This window comes from Rhineura floridana, chromosome 14 (assembly GCF_030035675.1).
Source record: "Rhineura floridana isolate rRhiFlo1 chromosome 14, rRhiFlo1.hap2, whole genome shotgun sequence".
NCBI classification, from domain to species: Eukaryota; Metazoa; Chordata; class Lepidosauria; order Squamata; family Rhineuridae; genus Rhineura; species Rhineura floridana.
The window spans coordinates 1,275,751-1,303,504 of NC_084493.1; the positions used below are offsets into that span (position 1 = coordinate 1,275,751).

The 27,754-nt window shown below is 47.7% G+C and overlaps 1 protein-coding gene and 1 non-coding gene across 4 annotated transcripts; both read left to right on the plus strand.

Annotated features, from left to right (window-relative positions):
- The first annotated feature begins 3,982 nt into the window (after positions 1-3,982).
- Positions 3,983-4,055, plus strand: TRNAK-CUU (transfer RNA lysine (anticodon CUU)). Its single transcript has one exon. It is a non-coding gene; the product is annotated as a tRNA-Lys (tRNA).
- Positions 4,056-4,313: 258 nt separating this feature from the next.
- MORF4L1 (mortality factor 4 like 1) lies at positions 4,314-26,481 on the plus strand. 3 transcript variants are annotated; one of them, XM_061595147.1, is made up of 13 exons: positions 4,314-4,493; positions 5,435-5,481; positions 6,020-6,087; positions 11,995-12,081; positions 14,243-14,323; positions 15,439-15,501; positions 17,672-17,697; positions 19,517-19,605; positions 20,706-20,807; positions 21,061-21,149; positions 23,383-23,555; positions 24,416-24,500; positions 25,684-26,481. In XM_061595147.1, the coding sequence occupies exons 1-13, from the start codon at positions 4,400-4,402 to the stop codon at positions 25,766-25,768; spliced, it is 1,089 nt and encodes a 362-aa protein (XP_061451131.1). In that variant the 5' UTR covers positions 4,314-4,399; the 3' UTR covers positions 25,769-26,481. The 3 variants fall into 3 exon arrangements, with proteins under 3 accessions (XP_061451131.1, XP_061451132.1, XP_061451133.1); XM_061595148.1 differs by having other exon boundaries at positions 4,317-4,439; XM_061595149.1 differs by lacking the exon at positions 5,435-5,481 and having other exon boundaries at positions 4,355-4,439.
- Positions 26,482-27,754: the final 1,273 nt, after the last annotated feature.

Genomic DNA, 27,754 nt, shown 5'->3' on the forward strand with positions numbered 1-27,754 from the left:
GCCGCGGTCAGCCTTGGTCGGGCCAGCGCTCGGGCGCCACCTGCTGGAGGTCCGGGGGCGCTACGCCGCAGCTGCTGCCGCGTGGCAGAAGCGGCGCCCTGGGAAGGGGCGTCCGCACCGCGGCGGGCTGCGGGTCGCAACAAGCGGCGCCCTCCCTCCGGCGGGCAAGCTGAGGGGGTGCACTTCGCCTGCGAATGGAGCCCACCCAAGCTGGGGGCGCCGGGGCTGCCGGCAGGGGGGAGGCGCCCAAGCCCCTCTCAGCCGGGAAGCTCCGGGGACAATGGGGTGTGCCACCTGGGGCTCCTCGGAGGAAAGGCGGGGGATTCCTGTAGGAACAAATCCACAATGAAACATCCTCCTCGGGGCTTCTGGCTTTTCAAGAAGGCGCTGTGTCGCTGCAGTCCAGAGCCCTGAGAAGGGGGACTTTGCCTCCAGTTGTGCAGACACAGGTATTCCCGTTCTTGCCGCAGAGATCCACTGAACACGTGTAAACCTGCAAAGCTGAGCTTTGCCACAGAGGGAGCACGAAGGGGCCAAAGAACATCAGAAGCGCCCCGCTGCTGAACCAGGCCAAAGGCGGCCGTTTAGTCCAGTGCGGCCTGCCCTCAATACAGGTGCCCGTTGCGGGAAGCCTGAGCTCAAGAGCCCGTCACTGGCCTGATTCAGCAGGCGCTCCTTGTTATTTATTTGTTTGTTTATTAGATGTATATCCGGCTCTTTCTCCCAGCGGGGGCCCCGGCATAGTGCTTAGCTTGATGTCTGAATTGAGGAAGCTTTGCAAGTCCGCCTCAGAATCCAAGGGCTTCTTAAGTCTTAGAGCCGACCCACTGAAATTAATGGACCTAAATTAGTTGTGTCCATTCGTTTCAATGGATCTACTTGGAGTAGGTCTAACTTTGGCGACAACCCTATGGCTTGTGCTAACAGTGGTACAGCATAATGTCTGCAGTGGCAAACCATCACTTTGGCTGTAGCTTTGCCTCTGGAGAATGAGGCACAGTGAAAAGCAGCTGGACACAAAATCAGGCAGCAGCTTTCAGGTGTGGGGTTTGTCTGTCCAGTGAAAAAACATGGGTAGTAGTGTGTACATTTACTTAAATCACCATCACACCCTGCTGGGGGCTTCCCAAAGACCTCTGGATGGGTCTTCGATCACCTGTTGGAGACAGAATACTGGGTTAAATGGGCCCCCTGGATCTCAGATCGAGGAAGGCAGTTCTGACAATCTCCTAATAGGACATTCCCCTGCCTTCTGAGCACATAATTAAGCCCCATCTTGGCACAAGGGTGCCATCTGGCGGAAGATGGAGGAATTACCCTGGGCTCATATGGGCACTGCTCAAAAGCCCTCACAATGGAAACAGGAGCACCATTTAACTCTGTGACACAGTCTCCTTCGGGAGGAAGAGCAGGACAGACATTTCGTAAAATAAAACACTGCATTTAATCCTGTTATCAACTAGAGGCAGTTTTCGAAGAGATGATATGCCCATCTAGCTGCTTTTGTTTCTCCAGCTATGTACAGGATTGTGCTGTCAGGGCCTTGAAAAGGGTTTAGAGTAATTTGCTGTAAGCGGCGGGGGTTGTCGGTGACGATGGTTTGGAGATGGAAGTGCAGAATGTGGCTGCCAGACTGCTAACAGGAACTGGTTGATGTCAGAATATTACATCAGTTATATACATTGCACTTGTGCTGAGTCTTTGAACTTTAAAGCCCACAAGCAGACTTCACCAGCCTGCTGCCTTTCAGATGACTGGACTACAATTCTCATAAGCCCCAGTAAGCACTTGCTGACGGGGGCTGATGGGAGCTGCAGTCCAAAACATCTGGTGGGAGGCAGATTGGCAAAGGCTGTCCTTACAGCTGGAGACCAGCGTCTCCGAATTAAAACTAGCAAGGAAGGAACAGTTGGCTGGGCCAAGGAAGTGATTAATGCCTCGTTACGAGAGGGAGTGGTCCCTGGCTGTCTGAAAGAGGCGGCAGTGAGACCACTCCTGAAAAAACCTTCCTTGGACCCAGAGGATTTCAGCAGCTACAGACCAGTAGCCAATGTTCCGTTCCTGGGCAAGATCCTGGAACGTGTGGTTGCTGACCAGCTCCAGGCGCTATTGGATGAAACCGATTATCTAGATCCATTTCAATCGGGGTTCAGGCCTGGTTTTGGCACTGAGACTGCCTTGGTCGCCTTGTTTGATGACCTATGTCGGGAGAGAGACAGAGGGAGTGTAACTCTGTTGATTCTCCTTGACCTCTCAGCGGCTTTTGATACCATCGACCATGGTATCCTTCTGGAGAGGCTTGCGGAGTTGGGAGTTGGAGGCACTGCTTGGCAGTGGTTCCACTCCTACTTGGCGGGCCGTCTCCAGAAGATAGTGCTTGGGGAACATTGCTCGACACCGTGGGTTCTCCAATGTGGGGTCCCGCAGGGTTCGGTTCTGTCTCCCATGCTTTTTAACATTTATATGAAGCCGCTGGGGGCGGTCATCAGGAGTTTTGGAGTGCGTTGTCATCAGTATGCTGATGACACGCAGCTCTACTTCTCCTTTACATCTTCTTCAGGTGAGGCAGTCGACGTGCTGAACCGTTGCCTGGCTGCGACAATGGACTGGATGAGAACTAACAAACTGAGACTCAATCCTGACAAGACTGAGATGCTGTTGGTGGATGGTTTCTCTGATCGGATGGTGGATATATACCCTGTCCTGGATGGGGTTACACTCCCCCTAAAGGAACAGGTGCGTAGTCTGGGAGTCATCTTAGACGCTTCCCTCACACTTGAGGCTCATGTAGCCTCGGTGGCCCGGAATGCGTTCTACCAACTTCGGTTGGTAGCCCAGCTACGTCCCTATCTGAGTAAGGAGGACCTCACATCAGTGGTACATGCTATGGTAACCTCGCGTCTGGACTACTGCAATGCGCTTTACGTAGGGCTACCTTTGAAGACGATTCGGAAGCTACAGCTAGTGCAAAATGCGGCGGCCAGACTGTACAGTTTTTGTACAGTTTTGTATTGTGATATACTGTATTGTGTTATTTTTATTGTATTTTTAATGTTCACCGCCCAGAGAGCTGTTGCTAGTCGGGTGGTATATAAGCTTAATTAAATAAATTAAATAAATAAATTGCCTGTCTCTGAACGTGGCCAGCCGTACTCAGTCTCAGCAGCACAGAGAGTGTCCCCCAGGTGCCATCTAAAATGAGGTGGACGGCAGAAAGAGGGCACTCCGACTCCCGCAGTTCCAAGGGGCACCCAGGTGACTGCCTTTTTGGCAACTCACACACCCCTCTCTAGATCTTGACATATTTGTGGCATTTTAACTTACTGCAGTGTAGTGTTTTAGCTTTCTTCAGAATGAGTTTCACTGCTTTCTTCTTGCAGTTTTATTGGATCATTATCGTATTTTTTCTCTTTCATAGGTAAACTACCTTGCCAAATGTAATTGCATAAATGCCTAAAATGAACCAAGATTTCTAATAAATTAGCCCTAGTAGAAGTGCGAATATAAAGCGGGCATGGTTATGGCCACGTCAGGCGGTGTATTCTATACTCTACTTGGATTTGTTCCAAACCGAGGCATATATGTGCGCTGCGATCGTGCTGCAGCGCTTCATGAATGAGCAAATAGACATAATTTTTAAGTTAACGGGTAATATGTTGCAATGTATTGACTTGTTTTCCCTCTGCGCAGCCTGTCATGTTTTTATTTGTTTACTTTTAAAAAAATTCTAGCCTGCTTAATATTGGGGGGGGGAAACGTTAAGCGGCCTACAATACAATAGAACATGACACAAAGTAAAGCATGGCACGAAAGCAGGTGAAATCCAACACTGGTCCAATTTTGTGTTCCCCCCCCCCCGCGTCGTGGGGGCTGGTTCCTTGTCAGGCGGGGCCTGGCTGGCAGCAGCAGGCACAGGCCTCCCTGCCACAATCCTGGCCCTCCTCGCCTTTCTCACCCGGCCCGCGGTAGCTCCTCTCCCGGCGCCCGGCTAGCTCAGTCGGTAGAGCATGGAACTCTTAATCCCAGGGTCGCGGGTTCGAGCCCCACGTTAGGCGCGCGGCTCTTTTGCACCATGTCGCCATTATGTTTCCAAAGGCTGATTTGAAAAGCTCCCCATAAAGGGCGGCGGCCTGGGAAGCCCAGTGGCCGGAGGAGCCCAGATAGACAGACAGACAGACAGGCCGGCCACAGCAGCAGCAGCAGCAGCAGCAGCGCCCAGGGAAGACTAACGGGGAGGAAGGCGAGGAGGAGCAGGCAAAGACTACAAGGCCCAGACTCCTCCTGCTGCCCCGCCCCTCCTGCTCGCGCATGCGCCGAGCCGCCCCCTCTGCTTGCCATAATGCGGCGACGCAGCTGAGAAGCCCCCGCGGGGAGGGGGAGGCGGAGGAGTCGCTTATAAATGGCGCCCAAGCAGGACCCCAAACCCAAATTCCAAGAGGGTGAGCAGGAGGACGAGGAGCCCGGGTGGGGTGGGCGGCCTTCGTGGGGAAGAGGTGACTGCCCCCGCCTCTGTCAGTCAGTGCATGCACAGGAACCCGCTTCCCCCACTCCCAGCTGCTCAAGGAGGGTCTGGGGGGGGCAGGCCTGCAAGGCGCCCGTCCGCTGCTTGTCAGGGCGGGGGGGGCGGGGGAAGCAGCAAGGAGTGTTTTCCCCACCCCCTCTGCCCCCCGGCCCCGCTCTGGCCAGGGCCGGCGTTTGTTTTGGGGGTGGGGGCTGCGGCTCTGGGGAGACGCCCTGCCTGCTGGGCCAGGCCAAGGTGCCGCCCGACACCGCCCCCCGCAGGCCCTCATCCTGCTTCCAGCACTGGGCGGCCAGTTCCCTGCAGAGGCAGCCCCGCTGGGCCACTGCCGCCCCTCCTGCGGGTGGGTGCCCGGGCAGAAGGGGCGCCTGCCCAAGGTGGCAGCATGGCACAGCTTGAGAGAGAGCGCCCGGCCCTGGGTCAGTCTGGATGGCCTTGATTAGGAAGGCTCAAAAACAGGCCGCCTCTTACTTACCAGGGAGGCTGCTTGCCATTGACCCCGAGGTTGGAAACACGTGTGTTCTGCAACATGTAAATGGGGGGTGTTCATACGTGTAGGCGTGCTTCGTCATTGTCCTGTGCAGCCTAGACATCGGTTGAGAAAGTGCAGTTGCTTCATCCATACAGATGAAATCCTCAGATTTTTCTGTGTGTGGTGCAACTATGGAAGTAAAAATACACCGTTTCTGCAGCAGTAACCCTTGGGAATGCCCAATGGCTTTTGAACAGGCATGCAATTTGGGTCAGTGGATGGGCAAAATGGTGGCTCAAGGTTGTGTAACTATTAAGAGTGGAAATAATAAGTTGAACATTAACAGCTTCTTGCATCTTCGGTGTTACAGTAATATTTTTCTGCGGGAGGGGTGTGCGCACATCTAGGCCTGCTTTTCCTACTAAATGGAAATTTTCTCACAGGTGAACGGGTGCTGTGTTTCCATGGACCTCTTCTTTATGAAGCAAAGGTATGTTGGCTGTAGTTTGCTTTGGCAGTTAACGATGTTAACCCACCCATGGCAGTGCTGGATTAAGGGGGGCAGGGTGGGACACACACGTGTGCTAGGCTTAAAAAACTGTTCTGGGGCTCCAGCTTAATTTTCTGGTTCACATACCCTGCTTTCCTCTGCCAGCCTGTGCAAACACAGCAGCCACATGCGTCCAGGCTCCCGTTCTCTGGTCTTCTCCCTCCGCCTTCCTTTTGAAGTCCTTCTGCAGTATTGATGGTGTTTTATTCCTCCTGCTAAGAGAGACAGCCAGTGTTGCAAGTGACTGGGGGCATGGTGCCCTCTGGGCAGCCACCATGTTCCCAGCTGCAAGGAGCAGGGTGGTCCAGGGTTTGCATGCTGGGAAACTCCCAGATCATTTTGCCACAGCAAGGGACCCAATTTGGCTGGGGGCAATGCATATGTCATATAACTGTTCATCCAGCCCAAAGTGACATGAAAGTATCTTAATGGCTCGTATGCTTGCTGAGTGACTGACAAACTTCCTTATTTCTTCTAGTGTGTAAAGGTCGCTATAAAGGACAAACAAGTGAAATACTTCATACATTACAGTGGTTGGAATAAGAAGTGAGTATTATTATTTTTTAAAAAAGGTAAACGATGCTCGTTTTATTTCTTTGATTGATTTATATCCCACCCTTCCTCCAAAATAGAACACAGGGGGGCTTGTAACAATGATAATAAAAATACCAAAATAACGATAAAACAATTCTTAAAACCAACAAATAAAATACAGTGAACAGCAGCGATAAACACCCCTTCGGTTCTCTGGCAACTTCAGCCAATTTACAAGATAAGAAGCTAGTGGGATTAAGTGTGTTGTGACTAGCAGCCCGCATCATCTTTGTATGGTTCAATCTCTGGCATTTCCAGTTAAAAGGATATGTGTATGTGTGTGTGAGAGAGAGACCTCTGCCTAACATCCTGCAGGACTGCCACTGGTCAGAGTACAGAGTAGCATGCCCTTAGTTACCTGTGCTCTGGTACCCTCTAGGTTAGACTACGGCAATGCACTAGATGTGCATCTGCTCCGGAATGTAGTTCAGTAACTGCTATCCAGAATATGGCACCTATCCGAGAGGCCTAACTGAGGACAGGTGTTGTTATGCCAGCGTTTCACCAACTCCACTGACTCCCTGTCCATGTTTGGGCTTGATTCACAGGGCTGGTATTGATTTTTAAAGCCCTTCATAGCTTAATACCAGATCACCTGTCTTCGCATGCGAGTGCCCATTCATTGGGTTCCACAGAAGAAGCTCTTCCCTAGGTTCTTCCACTGTCTGAAGGATGGTTTCTGAGGAAAGGGCCTTCTCAGTGATGGTGTTCTGGCTTGGGAATGCTTTCCCCAGACAGGCTCACCTGGTACACTCTTTTTTGTGCCAGGCAAGCAACCTTTTTATTTTCCTAGGCTTTTTAACATTGGTTGATCTGTTTTATTCTGAGATGTGTATTAATATTTTGCAGCTATAATAGATTTTTAAATTATTTGCTATTATTGCTTCTGGATACCAGGTCCTGGGAATCGCAAGTAGCGAGAGCGCTCAGATCCTGCTTGCCAGTGTCTCATAAGGGCATTTGGTTGGCCATTGTGAGCGTACAGTGCAGAACTAGGTGGGCCTCATTTGAACTGATCCTGCAGGGCTGCTCTTAGGATGATTTGTTGTGTTAAGCTTTTTTTAATGTAAGAATTGTCTCCATATTTTACTGCAAGTTACTCTGAGGTGCTTGAAGGCTGGAGTTTCAATATTCATCAAACAATAGCAGGGCCAAACTAGAAAGGTGACGTTTTGTGTTTAGTGCCACAATACCAAGGTCTTTGGGCAAAACGAATACCCAACACAGCTTTGGGAATTCATGAAGATACTCAGTTCTTCACCTCCTGCTGGAGTGATAGTTACTGACCGTGTGAATCAACCTGTAAGCAGGGATTTCTCCTCGCTCTCTGATTTCAGTATCAGTCCTATAATAGTATTTGTTTACATGAGCATTCACCAGCGTGGTGCCCTTCAGATGTTCTGAACTACAACCACCATTAGCCACAGCTAGCACAGCTGTGTGATGCTGGAGGATGGCTATGCTTGCTGGGCCTGATGGGAGTTGTAGTCCAAAACACCTGGAGGGCACTAGGATGGGAAAAGCTTAATGACAGATTGGGTATTTATTTTATTTATTATTTGATTTATACCCCATCCTCCCTCCCAATACGAGCCCAGGGTGGCAAACAAAAGCACTAAAAACACTTTAAAACATCATAAAAACAGACTTTAAAATATATTAAAACAAAACATATTTAAAAACATTTTTAAAAAGCTTTAAAACATCTTTTTAAAAAAAGTTTTAAAAACATATTGTTTAAAAAATAAGGTTTAAAAACATATTAAAAAGCAATTCCAACACAGGCACAGACTGAGATAAAGTCGTTTTCAGTAGGTGCTGAAAAGATAACAGAAATGGTGCCTGTCTAATACTTAAGGGGAGGGAATTCCAAAGGGCCGGTGTCACCACACTAAAGGTCTGTTTCCTATGTTGTGCAGAATGGACCTTCTGATAAGATGGTATTTGCAGGAGGCCCTCACCTGCATAGCACAGTGATCAACTGAGTATGCAAGGGATAAGACTGTCTTTCTGGTATGCTGGTCCCAAGCTTTATACACCAAAACTAGAACCTTGAACTTGGCCTGGTAGCAAATGGGCAGCCAGTGCAATTCTTTCAGCAGTGGGGTGACATGTTGGCGATAACCATTAGCAAGCCTGAACCCAGACTGAAATGGGCCAAGATCATTTGTTTCATCCAAGAGTATTTAATTGCTGTGCCTCAACCCTCTCAATCACCTTCCCTAAGAAGGGGGTATTTGCTGCAAAGTAATGGGTCCAGGGTGGGCTTTTTCCAGAGCGGTCTGATCACCGCCTCTTTCAGGGTGGCTGGAACCACTCCCTCCCGGAATGATGCATTGACCACACCCTGGATCCACTCAGTCAACCCCCCTCAGCAAGCTTTAATAAGCCGGCAAGGGTCGAAAGGACATATTGCTGGCTGTCTCATTGCAAGCACCTTGTCTACATTATCAGGCCGCATCAACTGAAACCGTTCCCAAGAAGTTGCAGCAGATGTTGCACTGGACACCTCACTGGGGACTACAGTAGATGTGGATGGGGCACCCTCAAAGTGCCTTGCAAACAATTCACAGTGCGCCTCAAAAGCGTCTAAAACTCAATTTCCTGGAGTTAACAACAGACCCCTGACAATACGGAAAAGCTCCACTGGACGGCTCCTTGAGAATGCGATGGAGGCAGAGAAGTGGGCCTTCTTCGCCACCCTCACTGCCACACAGTAGGCATGGTTATGATGTTGTACTCGTGCCTGATCAGCCTCGCATTACATCTTTTGCCACGTGCGCTCTAGCCATCATCCAGGCTGTTTCATTACCCTTAGCTCACTGGTGTACCAAGGTGCAAACTGGGCTCCACAATGTCAGAGAAGGCACTCAGGGACAACTGTGTCAAGAACCTGATGCGTCTCGCTGTTCCACAGCATGACAAGGGCTTCAACGGGCTCACCTTCTCTATCTACTGGGAACTCTCCAGGGCATTCAAGAATCCAGTGGATTCCATTAGTCTTTGGGGTGGACCATCTTATTATTTATTTATTTATTAAATTTATTAGTCGCCCATCTGGCTGGTTGTCCAGCCACTCTGGGCGACGAACAAGATAAAAACAATACATTAAAACGTTAAATTAAAAAAAAAAAAAAGATGACCCACGACCAGCACACACACACACACAAAAACCCAGGCCACCTCAGCCAGCCGGCTTATGTATCCCTCCAAAGAGGGACAGGTGGTGGAAATCAGTCACAGCTGGCTGGGTACCTGGGGCCTGGTCCTGCAAGATGCACGTCTGCCAGGCAGAAGTCCCACAGGGAAGGGTGGTGGAGGTAGTGATCTTAATCTGTCCACCACCCCTGCAGGGAGGATTGGAGCCATAAGTCTAAGCATCACCAGGCATCCACCACCCCATCACCAGACCACCCCTTCTTTCATCTGGGGCAAAAACCAAGCCCAGGGTGTGCCCTGCCCTATGCATTGGGCCAGTGACAACTCATCATGGAGGCCATGAAGTCCCGAGCCGGAACACTAAAGGCAGTCTCAGCATGGACGTTGAAATCACCCAGGCCTATCGTTCTGGGCTCCTCCGATACCACAGCCAAGATGGCCTCTGCCAGCTCAGTCAGAGAAGATGCCAGGCAGCAGAGTGGATGGTACACCAGCAGCAACCTTAGTTTCCTGTCTCCTTGGCCTGACACCAGGTGCAGGCCCTCACAGCCAGCTCCAAGACAGAGTGGTTTCCTGGTGACAGAGATGGAAATTCTGTAGACCACAGCAACTCCTGCCCCCATCCCTGCAGCCTGTGCTGGTGTTGCACTGAGTATCCCGGTGGGCAAAGCTGGGTCAGATCAACTCCTCCCAGCTCACTCACCCAGGTCTCAGTAATGCACACCAGATCGGCACCTTCATCCACAATCAAATCATGGATGACTGTGGTCTTATTGTGTACTGATCTGGCATTAAACACCACCACGCATAGACCAGTGGGCACAGCAGATGACGAATGAGAATCCCATCCATAGGAGGAGTGGGAGTGAGCAAGGTGTATGTAGCCTTGCCCTCATCTTCTGTGGTACTTCCCCACTTCCCCATGGCGATACTTCCCTCTACCTGTGATCACTGAAATTGGGGTGGCATCACCCATGTTTCTCCTTACTAAGATTCCTCCTAAACACCTAATATTGACCCAACAAGAGCCCACCAACATAACCTGTGTGAACCAGTTATTCCAGTAGGCCTCTGAGAGAATTGAGAACAGTCAGACCCACTCAATATCTTTCACATTGGGCACATCTGCTCCACCCCCGTCTCACACCCAGGGAGGGCCAGCCTTCTGCCAGTTGTAGATGCTCTCTCTGAAGCCATCTGGCACTTTCTCCTATCATTCAGTTCACTGCACAGGCTCTCACCCTGCGTAGGAACTACACATGCAGCACACACTCTCCCCACTAGCAATCTCCTCTAGATGGATTAAAATAAATAAATAAATAGAAGGGGGTAGTGCCCTCGCCTTTGGGACTGCCCAAGGGGTAACCCCCTTTGGTGTTGCCCCTATGATGGAGACCCCGCCGTCGGCAAACCCCAAGGACAGCCAGGCTTTTATGCCCCCTGACCCAACCAGGAGCTGATATAAGAGGCTGCAAGATTGACTGCAGCCTGTCTCTGGAGTCAGGGTCAGGCAGGGGGTCCCAGTCCTTGCAGCACTTACCAGGGACTTCCACTGTCTCAGGAGACAGCAACCCAGAGGAGCAAGCAGCAAGCACCCAGTTACTCAGGGACTCACTCGCAGGGCAGGTCTTCTCTAGTCCCCCTAGTGCTGCAGCTGTTCCCTGTAGTGATTAGGGGTAGTGATAACGGTTCCTGCAGACACTGACAAATTTACCTGAAAAAATAAGCAAACCCTTACTTAGATTCAAGCAGTGCCCCAAGTCTGACTGGTATTACTTTTGTAACTGAAATTTCGTAAGTAGAGGACTGCTCCCCTCCCCACCAGGGTTAAGCCAATACATGGAAGGAGCCTTAATCTACCCACTGTCTCCTCACAGGACATAGACAGTCCTCCTGCTTTGCCCCCATCTCTGTGTGTCCCTACCCTCAAGACTGGGGGGGAGGGCAGTTCCCCCTGCAGTGTGGGAGATGATCGAGGCATCAGACTATACACCTTCCATGGCCTCTCTCTTTTTTACTGAAATCTCGTAACCCTCCTCTGTTGTTGCCTGCCTTCGGCTGTGAACAGCTCCCCCCCCCCCATTCCTGAGCTTCCTGGGGGTGCGTGTGGGGAAAGGAGTAACTCAAGTGTTCTTGAACTCCACTGTCCCACAGCTACAACTGTCTCAAAAAGCCTGCTGTGCCAAGGCAAGATTTTTGTGTCCTGCAGAAAGCGATAGCAGATTGCTCAGGAAAGACACAGTGAAAGTTCTGGCAGGGTTTGGGAGCCTGACAGATGGTGACAAAGCTATTTAAGAAAAGGTTCTGTGTGAGTGCTTGTAAACCCCACAGAATAAGCTGCAAATGGATCAACAGTAGCTGGGGAAGATAAATCATGATGTTGTCATCCTGTCAGCCAATCAGGAAGTGTTTCCGCTTTCTCTCCAGGGATGTAGTTTTCAGCTAACTTCAAAGTACTTTTTAATGAAAACTGCAACAGCTGGAACAATGATCCTTTATCCACGCGTATCGATTGTGTAATTGTTGACAACGCAATGAGTTCTGAAAACTAGGAGAAATCCCCAGTGTGTGTGTGTGTATTTGCAACTGTGTGATATGCAAGGCTGCAAGTCACAAAAGCCAGGTTTGTTGGCTTCCTATGAGGTCACTGAGTTAATGGCTGGAAAATGGGCTGGGATAACTTCTCTCCTTTCCTTGCAGCTGGGATGAATGGGTTCCGGAAAGCAGAGTGCTCAAATACGTGGACACCAATCTGCAAAAGCAGAAAGAACTCCAAAAGGCCAATCAGTAAGTATTGCCTAGCAATGGAGGGACTAAGCCAGGTGGGTGTACAACATGTGGTGCCTCGTCTGCAGCAGTTCGTTCTTTTTGGGGGGGAGGGGTCAGGCATGGAGGCTTGAAAGAAGTGGACATCTGCAGGCAGGCAAGGGCAGCAGATATTTTCTCTCAAGCCTCCCTCCCCCAGCCCAATTTTCACAGGAGGCCATTTGTTTTTCCAACATCCCCTTCTAAATGATTTGTAATGGCTCTTACTAGAAACTACATGTATGTTGCTGTGATGGGTGGCGTGTCTAGGGCGGGCTTGTATACTGCAAGGCCATGGGGAGGGGGTGGAGTTTATTCTGTGCTCTTTACAAGATTCCTGTGGGTGAGGGCTGGACTGCAGTGTGTCTCCCAGTGCAGTACTCTAGAGGAGTGAGTGGCCACCATCCACTTATATGGAAGGAAGGAAGGGTGGGAAGGGGTTGGGGATTCCGGCCATTAAAATCCAAGCTGCCTCTTGCCTGCCTTGACCCGTCCTAGGCCTTGTATATTGGTCATGCTGCAGCAGCCTTTGTCAACCTGGTGCCGTCCAGATGTTGTCGGACTCCAGCTCCAAACAGGCAGCAATTGCAGTGGTTGGGGATGATGATTATGGGACTTACAGCACAAAACGTCTGGAGGGCACCAGGTTGCCGAAGGCTGTACTGGAGTGTGACGGGGACTATGTGGCTGCTTTCGAATACTGTACTTGGATCTTCCTGTTTCTGCTGCTCCCAATTTTAAGTGAGTTCCTTTTCAGAGGTTTCTGGCATGACAATATCTGTAAGCCTGCTTTTCAAATTGCCCTCGTTTTAATTTTCTGTTGATGGGAAAAAATGGAAATATCCACTGTGCAAAAGAAGCCTAAAAAATTAAGTTTTAATGAAATCATAAAAACTGCATGTTGAAATAAGAGATGCACTACTGGCAAATGTGTTTTGCTCCTACTTGAGATGCGGCTGAATATAAAGCATTATCTGGGTTTTGGGGGGAGGGTGTCAGTTCGGCAGCCCGCCCTCCCCAGTGGGGAGAAGTTGTCCTTCTCTGTAGGGAGCCCCTGGCTGAAGCAGGCGAGATTTTCTTGGGAGTTGCACTGTAGTTACCCAAATAGGGCTTCAAACATACACTGTGGAACACTTTCTGTGTATTTTTATTTAATTAACGTGTTTCACCAGAGGTCCCAGGGTGGTAACGTTTAGCTCTGGCACAGAGCTTGGAAAAGTTACTCTTTTTGAACTACAATGCTGGCTGGGGCTGATGGGAGTTGTAGTTCAAAACAGTAACTTTTCCAAGCTCTGCGAGTCTGGCAGATCCTCTACAGCAGCCTTCCCCAACTTGGCACGGATGTTTTGGGATGCAACTCCCATCAGTCCCGGCCAGTTGTAGTCCAGAAGATTGTGCTTTATTATATTTGCTAGTTGCTCTTCACACACAAAAATTCTCAAGGCAGCATCTGGAGTTCAGCAGTTGGCAAAGGTTGCCCTAAAGCATTGGCCTTCAACTGCTGGGTTGCAACCTGATTGAAGGGGGGGTCATAACAGCAGCACTGCCACACTACATACACACAGCAAACATTTAAGAAGTGGGGTCCCTAAATGTCTGTCTGGGTTATAGGTGGGACTTGGCTCTGAAAAAGTTGAAGACGACTGCTCTAAAGTAATCCTGGGATTTGTAGTTTTGTTGTTGTTGTTATGTGCCTTCAAGTCGACTAAAACTTATGGCGACCCTATGAATCAGTGACCTCCAAAAGCATCTGTCATGAACCACCCTGTTCAGATCTTGTAGTTCAGGTCTGTGGTTTCCTCTATGGAATCAATCCATCACTTGTTTGGCCTTCCTCTTTTTCTACTTCCTTCTGTTTTTCCCCAGCGTTATTGTCTTTTCTAGTGAATCCTGTCTTCTCATTATGTGTCCAAAGTATAACAACCTCAGTTTCATCATTTTTGCTTCTAGTGACAGTTCTGGTTTAATTTGTTCTAACACCCAATTATTTGTCTTTTTCGCAGTCTATCGTTTTAGGAGTGTTAATAATACTTCACTCTATCTCAGGGTCTCTTGGGTTGATGGTGAAGGCACATAGCCGTAGCTACAAAGGTGTAGAGATGCCTCTGATTAAAACCCCTTTCAATGGATTTCTTTTTAAAAGGGAACAGTATGCAGAAGGAAAGATGAGAGGTGCTGCTCCAGGCAAGAAAACGTCCGGTCTCCAGCAGAAAAATGTTGAAGTGTAAGAAACTATTCTGTGTGTGGTCTTTCTGTTTTAGAAAAAGTCTTTCCCTCAGAATCTTTTGCCCTTGAAGATCCTAACAAGCATATTTCCAAAGATTAAGATTGTACTGATTGTGCATGTGGAATGTTGCTTTGGAAAAGTAGCTTCCTTTCACTACTTCTGATAGCTTTGTCATTTATTATGCAAATTGGCATATTCAAGACCCAAGTTGGTACACTGTTAACTTGAGAGAGAGAGTGTATATTTGGAGGTCTGAATAATGCCAGAATGAAAAACTATAAGTAGACTGTTTTCGAATCAGCGCTGTAAGCCATGGCTTCGTAAATCTTGCCCTGAAGCTTCAGTCCTTGGGTTGCAATGCAAACTGGAATGTTAGGCTGCTTCAGTCCCATTAACTTCAATGGGACTGAAGCAGCCTAGCTGTATGTCATAGCATTTTCTTCTTTAGATGTGACAGACCATTCTTAAGTTTAGCAAAGGAGTTTCCGTTCTCTTTCAAATCTGGTGTGTTGGATTGACTTTACTTTTGACAGAGCTCCCTTCCAAATACAGAACCCTGAAGGACAGTTAGTTCAGCATGGTTTCCAAGAGGCTGGGGTTTTAATGGTTCGAAATACTTTATTTTAATAGGTGCTACTTCCAGAATATTGCAGGAATTCTTGAGCCCTAGTTTTTCCTTAATGTTGAGTGCTCTTAAGTGAGCAGGTGGTAAGATGTGCAGCTGCCGTTGACTTCGAAGGAAACTAGCCAGCTATCGGGATATCTTGTTCTTCTCAGGGGCTGCTGCTCTGAGTAGCCTCTGAGAAAATAATACCAGTGATCTGTGTAGGCTTGGAGTTCAACCTGGTCTTGCTTTCATGGATGGATAGATAGAATGCACCGATTCGGAGCCCAGATCTGTTCAATTGTCCTTTGACCAAAACAACATTAAAAGTAGGGGGAGAGATATCAGTCCAGGCAGGCTTCCCACCCTCCAGACATTTGTTGAATGGGACTATGACTTCCTCTAAAAGTTGTGTTGCTTTTTCAAGCTGAACTGAACTGCATTCTCTTCAAGGTTCCATGTGTCAGGTCTGACACTCTCTCCTTAACTCAACCCCCATTGTGCCTAGATTTTTCAGACGAGATGGAGCGCATACAGTTTGCAGTTTGGAGACCCCTGCAATATCGACACGGTGAGTTAAGGATCGATTGTCACACCAGGATCTTCATCCTGAAATCCAGATTTCCTTGCTATGTATAGATTTCCCACAGACTCTTAAGTTTCTGTCTCTGCAGATATGATGTATTGGCATATTACACGGGTAACAGCATTTCTTCCCTAGAGATAGCTGGTAGAGGACCTGTTTCTGCAGTTCTTAATATATCCGACTTGCTCTAAAGTGTTCTCGATCAAAGCTCTCCGCCCTCCAGTTGATAGCTCCTCTTTGCGCTGTTGCATTTCTTCCAGTAGCTCTCGATGACCCTCGATTTGATTCTCAAATGTTGCATGTGAATGACCAAGTTGTCCTGTGGCGAGCCGGGCAGTGTGTTTGTAATTCAAGCACTCTTCTCACAGTTGAACTGGGGGATGGGTGGGGGGGTAGGCTTTATTATTTGTTATTATTGTTTATTAAATGTATATCCCGCCCTTCCTCCCAGTAGGAGCCCAGGGCGGCAAACAAAAACACTAAAAATTAGACTCTAAAACATCATAAACACAGACATTAAATATATTAAAACGGAACATCTTTAAAAACATATTACAACAAAACATATTTAAAAAATCATGTTAGAAAAGCTTTTAAAACATCCTGAAAAGCAATTCCAGCACAGACACAGACTGGGATAAGGTCTCTACTTAAAGGCTTGTTGAAACAGGAAGGTCTTCAGTAGGCTCTGAAAAGATAGCAGAAATGGCGCCTGTCTAATATTTAAGGGGAGGGAATTCCAAAAGTTAGGTGCCACTACACTAAAGGTCCACTTCCTATGTTGTGCGGAACGGACCTCCTGATAAGATATTTATTTATTTATATTGTATTCATATCCCACCTTTTCTCCAAGGAGCTCAAGGTGGTATACACAATTCTCTCCCTCCTCATCTAATCCCCTGCAACAACCCTTTGAGGTAGTTTAGGCTGAGAGACAGTGACTGTGATTTGTCCAAGGTCACCCAGTGAGCCTCAGTGGCCAAATGGGGATTCCAACCCTGGTCATTTCTCAGGTCCTAGTCTGACACCCTAACCACTACCCCACTTTAGCTCTCCAACATCTTAAAGCCATTGGAAGCAGCATGCCATTTTCTTCAGCAGGCATAAATTGACATGTTTGACTCCTGCTATGAAAGACAGCGTAGGGCACAGCTTGGACAGATTTTGATTGGTGCTGTAAGTTGCCAGCAGTTGCCTAACCAAAGTGCATCGGTGTGTCCTCCAGGATTTTCAGATGTTGGCTGGAATTGTGGCTCAACTCTTTTGTCAACTGTCGAGGGAGGCAGTTTATTTATTTGAAAGCATTTATACTCCACTTAATATTTCAAAAATCTCTAAGTGGTATACAGTCAAAAAACCAAACAATATGTATTAAAACAAAAACACAATTGAAAACCAGTAAAACCAATATAAAACACATAAAATCATACAAGAGTGAATAAAACAGAAATTCAGAAGATTGAAACGGTCAGATTGTATGGGTCGGGAAAAGCCTGGACATAAAGATAAGTCTTCACAAGACATCTGAAGCAACTGATAGTTGCTGCTTCTTCACATGTGGCAGAAGGAGGGAAGAGCATTCCATAGAATGGGCAACAGCAGAAAATGCCAGTTTTTGGGTGCCACCCTGTACAGCTCTGTAGGGTGCAGTGCCACAAGAAGATCACTGGGGAAATTCTAAGTGATCTTACAGGTCTATATAGGGGAAGGTGGTCCTTCAGGTTGGGTGGCCTGCCATGCTCCCACTATTGGGGTGAAAGGCTGCTTGTTCCTGTGTCTTACCTTTTTTTAAAGGTGATGCACATTTCTACTGTGTCTTTGCAGCTGCAGGTATGGTAGGTAATGGAAAAGTTCACTAGCTCTGCAGAGAGTTAAACGCATTTCGATCTTGCTTCCTGTATTCTCGCAAATGCCGAGAGAGCTGCATCTTCAATAACACCTGGGTATGCCAAAGGTTATCTTGCTTGGATGACGTCCCTTTCAGTGTTAGAAGCTGGTGATGGGGCCTTGCACTTTGTCCCCCCGAAGTGGCTCGGTTAAATGCTTATTGATCAAGCGCTTGGGCTTAGGAGACATGAAACAGGAACTTTTCTGGAAGTACTAGGACTGTAAATGCTTTGCATGTTTAGTAACCGCTCTCTTTTTCCCTTGGCAGGAAGACCAAAAAGAACAAACAGAAAAGTAAGAGCACCTATTTTTAGCTGTCCCTCTTTCATTAGTATTAATATTAGTATTGTTACATTTGATTTATTACCTGCAACAATTTAAAATACAACATTAAAAACAGTTTAAAACAAATTGCAGTCAAATGAATAGGGTGGCTCCTAAGAATGCACATCTTATGGGTCAAAGGCCAGGGTAGAGGTGTGTCTAGAGTGTACTTCCAGATTTTCAGTGTTGTAACCAACATTATAGTTGTGCTTCTGTAACAGTGAAAAGATGGCATACTCAGCAGGGTGGCTTCCAAACAGAAGCTACTGGAACCTGGCTCCGTTGTGCTGGGAATATTCCTGGGTGCATTAGGCAGTTCGTGAAGAAGAGTGGATGATTGGCATGTGGAGACCTAGGCTTTCTTGAAGTTCATACCTAGTGTACTACGATACTGTTAAATGTCTTGATCTTAAAGTTTAGGGATGTGAAAGCGTAATGGCAGGGGATAGGGAGCCTGTAGCCCTCCAGACATTTAGTAAATTACAGTTCCCATCATCCCTAGCCATTGGCCATGTTGGCTGGGGCTGATGGGAGTTGTGGTTCAGCAACATCTGGAGGGCCAAAGTTTCCCCACACCTGCATTATGGGATCAGAAGCTGGAAGTCTTTGTGTCCAGCAACGATGGGATTAAAGTCTTTTTTAGAAACCCTGGCTAGGATTGAGTTGGTTGGGGGAAAGCAGCCTCCTCCGTGGGAAGAGACTGAACAACTTATTCCTATCAAGTTCCTTCTTCATTTCTGCTACAAGCATGTAGAAGCTGGCCAACAAAGAGTCCATTAGCACAGGCTTCCTCAACCTGGTGACCACCCTCCCCCCCCCCGTCCATAGGTGCTTTGGACTACAACTCTCCTCACATCCCAGCCAGCATCGCTGTGCTATCTGGAGCCCATGGGAGCTGTAGTCCAAAACATCTGGAAGGCTCCAGGTTGCAAAAAGCTGCTGTAGCAGTCAATAGTTATTTTGAGGCAATTTTTTTACTGTTGTTTTGAAGAAGTAATATATTCAAAGCTCTTCATTCTACATATATACAAATAAGCATCAAGAGACAGCCCTACTCCAATGCAAGAGGTAATAAACTGACTCCCCCCTTCAGTGAACGTTCTGCTGGACCTTGGAAGAATCTTATATTGGTATCTTTAAACAAGAAAAGAGGTTAATTACTTTTGATGATTAAAACTATTCTAATCAGGTGACAGCCCTAGAAGTCTTAGGCTGCAATCCAGTATGCACTTACCTGGAAGTAAGTCCCATTGAACCCAGTGGAGCTTACTTCTGAGTAGACATGGATTGCAGCCTTAGTTGAGTTTTAATCAGCTACCAGATTAAATTTGCATGTATAGACTACTGAATATGGCTTGCTCTAAATAAAACAATACTTGCCTTTTTTAAAAGTGTCCTTGAATATGTTATAGCAAGCACCATCTTAACAGAGCGATGGGGGAAGGTCACTTAAGTAGCGCCTGCCATCTTTAGGCCTTGGAAATACTTGATACTTGTAATGGAACCATTCTTTTTTTGCCCAATAAATTGGATGCATGTTTTAGTTGATCACAAGGTTTATAAACAATTAACTGATCAAGACATTGCAGAAGCAGTTCTGAGCAACTGAGGGCATACCAATGACTGTTTTAAAGGGGCTGCTGTGCCATTGCGATGCATTGTGTATGACTTCTGGTACTGCTCAATAGACAACACCCCCCCCCCCGTGAGTATGCGTTGTATGTGAAGTGCCATCTGTGTAAAATGTTTAGCTGAAAATATAGCAGTGATTCTTTTTGTGTCTGTGTAGCTCCTGGAATTGGCGAAGGCAGCAGCACGAATGAAAACCCTCAGCCTCCCAGGAAGAAAAGGGCCCGTGTAGATCCTACTGTTGAAAGTGTAAGTATTTTGGGGTATCTGAGGCTCTATATTGCGCTCACTTTGTTAGATTGTAGTCAGTACACAGTTGAAAATATGGAAATGGGCTGCCTTCAAGTCAGTCCCGACTTATGGCGACCCTATGAATAGGGATTTCATGGTAAGCGGTATCCAGAGGGGGTTTCCCATTGCCTCCTTCTGAGGCTAGTTCTCCCCAGCTGGCTAGGGCCTGCTCAGCTTGCCACCGCTGCACAAGCCAGCCCCTTCCTTGTCTGCAGCTGGGCTCCTTGGGACTCTGCAGCTTGCCCACGACTGCACAGGCGGCAGGGCACGCAACCCCTGAGCCACTCGCTGTGGGGGTGATCTTTAGCTGGCCCTTGACGCCCAGGAGACACGAGCGGGGATTTGAACTCACAGACTCTGGACTCCCAGCCAGGCTCTCCTCCCCACTGTGCTATACAAGCTGTCTCAGTACACTGAGGTGGATCAAAAACATCTCAGGACTACTTTGCTTTTTCTGCATTGCAAGTTGACATGGACAGTACATAGGTAGTCCATGTCAACTTGCAATGCGGAAAAAGCAAAGTATTCCTGAGATGTTTTTGATCCACCTCAGTCCTTGGATCACTTCACCAGGAAGAGGGGGTAGAGGTCAATAATATTTTTTTTAATCCCTTGCTAACTTGTGGGGATCCCTGGATGCTTGGATTAATTATCTGGATTAATTGGCACAGAGCATGTATTGCAGCTCTTTGAAACTTCGTAACTTCTTTCATGGAGCCCCAGGAAATGCGTAACAGTCTCCATCCTTTCCTTCTGTGTCCTCCTTCACCCTTTCCTTCCTTCCTTCATTAGATAGCTGGTGCTTCCTTCCTTCTGCAGGCCTGCTGAGTGGTTGTGTACTGTCCTTATAGCCCCAAGGACTGTTCTCAGTTCCTTGGATCTTCTTAGCTGCGGCATCTCTGAATTCAGAGGAACAACGTTGTTGCGTGAACTGACACCCTGCAGGAAGGCATATGCCCTTTCCATTTCATGGGCCTTGTTTTCTGGTTCCAGCGCACAAGAATGTGTTCTCCTTGGTGCTGCATCCAAACACAGGACTTGCATCTTTTATTCTTTAGGAAGAAACTTTTATGAACAGAGTTGAAGTAAAGGTAAAAATACCAGAAGAGCTGAAACCGTGGCTTGTAGATGACTGGGATTTGATCACCCGGCAAAAGCAGGTAATGGACTGATCCTTTTTAGGCGTCTGCAGTAACCTCGGTTGGTTGGTCTCGGGCTTTGCTGTTTCTTAAATGCAGTAACGGTGGTTTTCCTTCTAAGCTAAATTGGGTTAATTTCAGTCTTCTGGCCTTGAGGTTAGAAAGGCATGCAAGATGGTTCCACTTCAAAAGAGAAAGTCCCAGCCACTTAAGAGTTGCATTTCCCTCCCAGCTTTTCTGTGTTGGCTCAGGGATCTCTTGTTTTACCCCACAGCTCTTTTATCTTCCTGCCAAGAAGAATGTTGACGCCATTTTAGAGGATTACGCAAACTACAAGAAATCTCGAGGAAACACTGACAACAAGTGAGGAGAGAAGGAAGAGGGATTCAAGCGAGAGTTTGTGAGGGCCTGTCAGAAGGGCCCTTGCTGAGTATTGCTGTCCGAAATGAGGCTGACCTCAAACTCCCTGTTTGTTTATATGAAGCATGTATGTGCTAGTTTTTCAACATACTCACAGCAGATTAAAACAAGAAACTGTATCTTCAATGCCCCCTTATAGTCCTGCAGAAAGGAATCAAATTCAGCATGAGCTTTTTTGGGTTTTTTTGCTGTGCCTCAAGTAATCATTCAACCAGATTTGGTAGTCCTCTTCTCCCCTCACTCAAGGTAAACTATGGAGCTTGCTTTGGATGAAACTAGGGAAGAGGGTGCCAGGGAGCAACCCTGACCAGTTGACTCACTAAGCATCTCACTCCATTTATCCACAAGGGCTTCTACAGAGCCTGTACCATGAATAATCTCCTGAAACGTTCTCTGGAGCATTCTGGAACCCAGTTGAACTCGTAACTCTCTGGGGCCATCTTAACAGGCTCCTGAAGTGGACAGCTGGATCAAACCCAGCCTTGGTCTGGTAATAGCCCAATTGTGACAAAGGCCTGGGAATGCCACCAGTTGTTGCTTCACCAGTATCCTGCCCTGTGCAAAAAAGTCAATCCAGAATGCGCTTGCCCAATTTCAGGGTTGCTGTGGAGACCCCGAGGCTGTGCCAGTCGAGGCAACTTCCTCGCAGATGTTGAAGCCCCCTAACATAAAAAAGAGAACTTACAAAGTCTCAGAACTCTCTAGGTGCTCTTCAGAGTCTTTTTTTTTTTTTTAAATCACAGTCCCCACAAGCTCATTTTTTTATGTGTGCACGTACGCTTCTGATAGACATCTACAGAAGGAATAAGGATGGACGCATTTTTGAACTAGTTCTTCTATGGTTGGATGGAATGACCACCGAGAGGGGGGGAATCTAAATGGCACTGAGTCCCAGCCAAACTGATGGGGAGTGGGCCTTAATGTCTGGCTTTTCTCTCTGCTGTAGAAAGGGGAAATGGGGCGGGGGTGATGCTAAACACCAGACCAAAGACTCTGCTTGCTCAGGCAGTCCAGCCGCTGGCTGGAGAAGCGGATGATGTTCTGCTGCCAGCCTTAGGGCCCGCAGTACCAGAAACTGTTGGTTCCTGTGTGAGGAGAAACCCTCGCAAAGGCCACCATTTATGCTGCTGAACAGAGACCTCGGGAGGAACAACCCGGGTCCATAATTGTTTGTCCAGCCAGGTCATTGTAGTGACAATTGCATCTTCCTACCCCCCCCAGTTAAACTGTGGAGGAGGGCTGCTTTTATTTTTACTGCTTATGGATGGGGATGTTTAACTGTCTGGAGGTTGGAGAAGAGGAAATGGACCCCATGCCCCCCCCACTTCCTCTTTCTTTTTTCTGCCCAGGCAACTCTGATGGAAACCCCAGAGATGTTACCGCCTTCTGTTCTTCCTAAAATGCTTCCAAACCTATTAACCCCCCCAAATAAAAAAAATCTTCTTCCCCGGGGATGGGGAGCCTATGGCCCTCCAGATTATTATTTTTATTAATATTTTTTTATTTTATGACTTTTTCCCCACATGAGTCTCTAGGTGACACATAGAAACAACTTAAAAATAGCTTTAACAGTATGAAAAAGACAACTACAAGTTCTGTATTGTGTGTATTCTGTATTGTTTTCATACCTAAGACAGACCTTTTCACCCAGCTGCAAAAGCTGGTCAAAAAAGAGCAAATAGTGGGTGCTGGTTGTTGCCACCATTTGACTCTCTCTCCTGCCACTGTACTGCTCCAGATTTCCTCTGCCTGATACCCAGGCTAGAAGGTCACTAGCTTGTAGCGTTGCCACCCTTGTTGACTCTCACTGGTGCTGCCACAGCAAGAGTAGACACCTCTCCAGAAGTGCCTAGCTGCAAAGGCCTGTCTAGGAGCAGAGCAGATAGCACTGTGGGTGGGCAACATCTGTGGCCCTCCAGATGCTGTTGCCCTTCAACTCCCAGCAGCGCCGGTGAAGATTATGGGAATTGGAGTCCCAACAACATCTGGAAGGCACTGCTAAGATAACCCTCTGCACATGCACACTAGTACAACCTGAGATCAGCAGGAGGTGAACTGACAGGTGGAATCCCCAGAGAAGGAGGCCTTTATGCAGTTGACCCTTTCCCCTCCCTCCCTTCTCAGCGGTGGCTGTTCCGGCTGTTGCTTACCATGTGTTTTTCTTGCTGTACACCAGAGAATATGCTGTTAACGAAGTGGTGGCAGGCATCAAAGAATACTTCAATGTAATGCTGGGTACTCAGCTGCTCTATAAATTCGAGAGGCCGCAGTACGCAGAAATCTTAGCGGATCATCCGGATGCACCAATGTCCCAGGTGTATGGAGCTCCCCACCTCCTGCGGTTGTTCGGTACGTACATTGTTTGTGGGACAAACGGCTACAACAGCCTTTTCCACCTTGATGCTTTGGACCATAACCTCCATCAGTTCCAACTAGCATGGCCATAAAATGTTGAGAGCTGATGGGAGCACAGCCATGTTGGCTGAGGTTGATGGGAGTTGTAGTCCAAAACATCTGGAGGGCACCAGGTTGGGGAAGGCTAGCCTAAAAGATTATTTATTTATTTATTTATTTATTTATTTTTTACAAAGAGAGCCACTTCTTTTTGTGAACATGCCTGCATTTGAATGTGTGACTTCCTCAAGCAATCCTTTTAAATGTCAGTTAGAGCCCTTTCTTACCTGGCTCATGAGACACTCCACGTCTTGTATACAATCCTGTTCCTTCACATGTGTAACATTGTTTTTTTTTGGGGGGGGGGGTCCCATCTGCACAAAGCAGTTCAGTAATTCAATATAAAATTATTGTAACAGGCTTAAGAATTGTGATGGAAAAACAGAGCTGGACACAAAAGAATACAGCGAAGGCGCCTGCCCTGATGTCAATAGGCAGGGAGTTCCAAAGAGTAGGTGCTGCCACACTAAAAGAACGACTTCCTGCAAGTGCGGGATGGATGTTATGTGGCACCTGTCACAGTGCCTGTTCTGCACAATGAAGTGCTTGAGTAGAGGTGCACATGGAGTAAGGTGGTCCCAAACGTAAACTAGTCCCAACTAGTGTGTCTCTTTAAAAATCCGCTCTAGTCATGACCTGTATAATGTGATGGCTTTACAACTTAACTGGAAGTATAGAGGTGGTGCTTTTATGAGTTGTGGAAACACTTCACTTAATGTTGTTTTCTTCTCCTTCTCAAATTGCTATCAAAACAGTCCGGATTGGAGCAATGCTTGCTTACACGCCCCTTGATGAGAAAAGCCTGGCCTTGCTGTTGAACTACTTGCACGACTTCCTAAAGTATGTATGACAGATCACCTTTGAGTTGTGTGGAGTTGAGAGGTACCTTGGTCCTTGTGCAAAAGGCTTGCTGGGTGGTGGTAGTGTTGTTGTAGGTAGGCACCTCCAAGGCTATGTCTCCCTCCAGCATGTTACCAGAACTGTGTTTTTATCACTTGGTGATCTTGAGGGCTGGCATGTGCCAATGGTGATGGGTGATCTCTCTTGAGGTAGGTGGGAACTAGACTCGAAAGACCTCTTCAGTAGTCTTTCAGTCCCATGGATTTAGAAAAAGTGTTGCATTTCCACCACCACCCCGGCTTTTTAAGAGGAAGTGTAGATGCAGCAAGTCCTAGCTCACTGTGCCAGGTCTCAAAGGATCCACTCTGGTGCTATGACCCCAGCTATTGCTGTGCCATAAATGCTCTTCCGAAGACAGTCTGCCTCATTCTTGATAGCATTTGGACCCAGTTTGAATCCTCTAAAGTGCCATAAGCTGCCTTGTTTTTGCTGCAGGAGGCACATCCCAGCAATCCCTCTGGAAATCTTTCCTAGGATTTCCTCTGCTGCCAAGTCATGGCAGGCCACACTATCATTCTGCCACTCGATGCTTGCTCCCGCAAGGGAGGAGAAAGGAGGTCCCTGCGCATGGAAAAACAAGGATGTTGGGAAGAGGAGGAGATTGTTTTAATATGTCACTTTGGGTCACTTTTGTGAGGAAAAGCATCTAATAAATATAACAAACGCAACCAATAAAAACTGGAGCTGGCACTCCTTCCTCTGAAATGCTAGATTTCTGTGTCGATTAGTCTGAACGGGCACCTGTGAAGTTACAGGAGCCTCTTTCAGCACGGGAGGACAGGAGATGAGCTTCCCTTTCCCCGCAGCTTCAAGGCGCACCTCAGGGCTGTCCTGGCTTTCTGTTCTGGTTCTTCAGAGTCATGCAGGAAGGGTGGTTACAGGGCCAAGGGGAAGCATGCATGCAATCAAGGTGTGAGCTGGGCGGGTGTCTGTTTTGAAATCCCTTGCAAAGCCGAGCTAACACAACAAGGTCAAGCCCCAGATTTCTGTGCCAATAGAAAGTATTGAGATTGCTCCAAGTGACCATATTGCTCTGGCCTGCCAGATTGGGACAAACTAAGCCAACATTCTGGCTTCCATGTGAAATTCAAGCCTGTGGCTTTTCTTTCCTCCCCGTGTACAGGTATCTAGCGAAGAATGCTTCCACGTTGTTCAGCGCAAGCGACTATGAGGTTGCACCTCCAGAGTATCATCGGAAAGCTGTGTAAGCTTCTCACTAACAGTGCGTGTGGACGGTGTGAGTGTGTGTGCAAGCGCGCACATCACTGGAAGGGATTCTTGGATCTCTGCACCTGACCTGCCCAGTTCCACGTTCGTCCACGGTCTCCTCTTGCACATGTCTTTCTGCACAGCTGACATAAGTGTCAAGTGAATAGTGTTTGTGTCTTCAGATGGAACTATTGCCACCAAAGTTGCTTTCTTCAGAAACGGATCTCTTAAAGAAGAGAGCCTTCTCTGGAGTGCTTCATTGAATCAGTTTTTGGTGTTGGAATGTGGCTGGAATGTGACATTTCATAGTCTGAGCCTGGTGCATGCTTCTAGGCCTGTTTTTCTCGAAACGAAGCTGATGATGGTTTGATGTATTGTCACCCCCTCCCCACCTTCCCCAAACAAACTCTCGTTTCCAACAGAGTGGGGAGGACCAAACACAAATGCGTGCTTTCAACTTGGGAGGGGAGGGAGGGTTCATGTGCTGTTTTGGTGTTGGGAGGGTAAACATGTGGGTTTAAGTCTGTGCTCTTTGCCTGCATAGGGGAAGAACTCTGGGCTTTGCTTTTGTCTGTTGCGTTCAAATGCACCTTGTAACATAGGACGGATTTTCCATTGTGTCTCACACATTTTCTGAAATTGTTATTTTCCTTTGGGGGGGGAGGGGATGTTTACAGGCCCCCAAATAAACTTTTCTATTTCATCTGTTAAAGGCTGGGTGTGTGTTGCTGCCTGCCAAACCTTATTCACCTTAAAATGTTGGGGGGGGGGAAGAAAGAAACAAGTTTTTTCCAGTCACGTCTTACAGTGCTCTAGAGTTGCATAAGCAAACAGGTCCTGAGAAGCAGCGCTTGCCATCTAAATTTTGATATGGGCGAAGTGCAGGGTAATGAGTGAGAAGAATGTGTGGATGTAGGTAGCAAGGCTAAGCTTTGGAAGGTGATGAGGGAGTAACAAACAAGTGATCCCCTAACACAGCCTTCTTCAACCTGGTATCCTCCAGATGTTTGGGACTACAGCCCCAGCCAGCACTTCTGAGACTGATGGGGCTTGTAGACCAAAACATCTGGAAGGTACCAGGATGCGGAAGGCTGGCCTTTAACGTAAGAGATAACTGGGGAGGGGGCTTCTTGAAGAAGGTGAAAGGCCATGCTAGGAAGGATCACATGGAAAGGGAAATGAAGTAGGGAGAGCCACGGAACTAACACGGGAGTGAAACAAGTCTGTGTTAAAGCCAGGCATGCGCAGACCAGGCTTGATGTTTAGAATTGGATAGCCCTTACTGGATTGGCCACCTGAGAGAAGAGTTTTCTCAGGACTAAGTAAATAGTAAGTGGGACGGTATCTAGAGCATTATTTGGAACTAAACTTCCTTGCAAATATGTGGGGTGCGAAGGGGGCTCTGTGTGTACAACATGGGTGGAGGTTTGTATCCTTGATGGTTCCTAATAGGTGATTGAGTACCTTAACAGGTGTGGGGAACTTTTGGCCCTCTAGATGTTGCTGAAGTACAACTCCCATCAGCCCCAGCAAGCATGGCCAATGGCCACGGATGATGGAATTATAGTTCAGCAACATCTGGAGGGCCAATGGCTCTCCATAGCTGTCCTATAATGCGTTTACTGGTGGTTCACTGCGCCTTAGGTATGGAGTACCGTCAGTGGGACTCTGAAATGAGCCCAATCAAGATGTGCCTTGGTTGGCTTGAGTAGGTTAGAGGGCAGGCAGAGACCAAGGTATTTGCGTTTTCTGGAGGTCTTACTCTCTTAGCACAGCTGGTGGCAAGTCCTTCCTATTAACGTAGGTGGAAGTCAGCAAGCACAACCTGCAACCTTCTTGCCCGGTAAGCCTCAGATTTTGATCTGCACACTTTCCTGGGCACAACTTGGAGAGTTCAGAGTCAAGGTCCCAAGGGGCATACTTAAAACAACAGTGAGGCGAAGCTCCTCAGTAACAACTCCGAGGAGCCAGGATGTGGAATGTAC

What these genes read in the sequence shown, in the direction of transcription:
- MORF4L1 (XM_061595147.1), top strand. Translation starts at nt 4,400, where the DNA reads ATGGCGCCCAAGCAGGACCCCAAACCCAAATTCCAAGAGGGTGAGCAG. An exon ending in GAACTCCAAAAGGCCAATCA is followed by an intron (nt 12,082 to 14,242) that starts GTAAGTATTGCC and finishes TCTTTTTAAAAG; the next exon opens with GGAACAGTATGCAGAAGGAA. An exon ending in CAAAAAGAACAAACAGAAAA is followed by an intron (nt 17,698 to 19,516) that starts GTAAGAGCACCT and finishes GTGTCTGTGTAG; the next exon opens with CTCCTGGAATTGGCGAAGGC.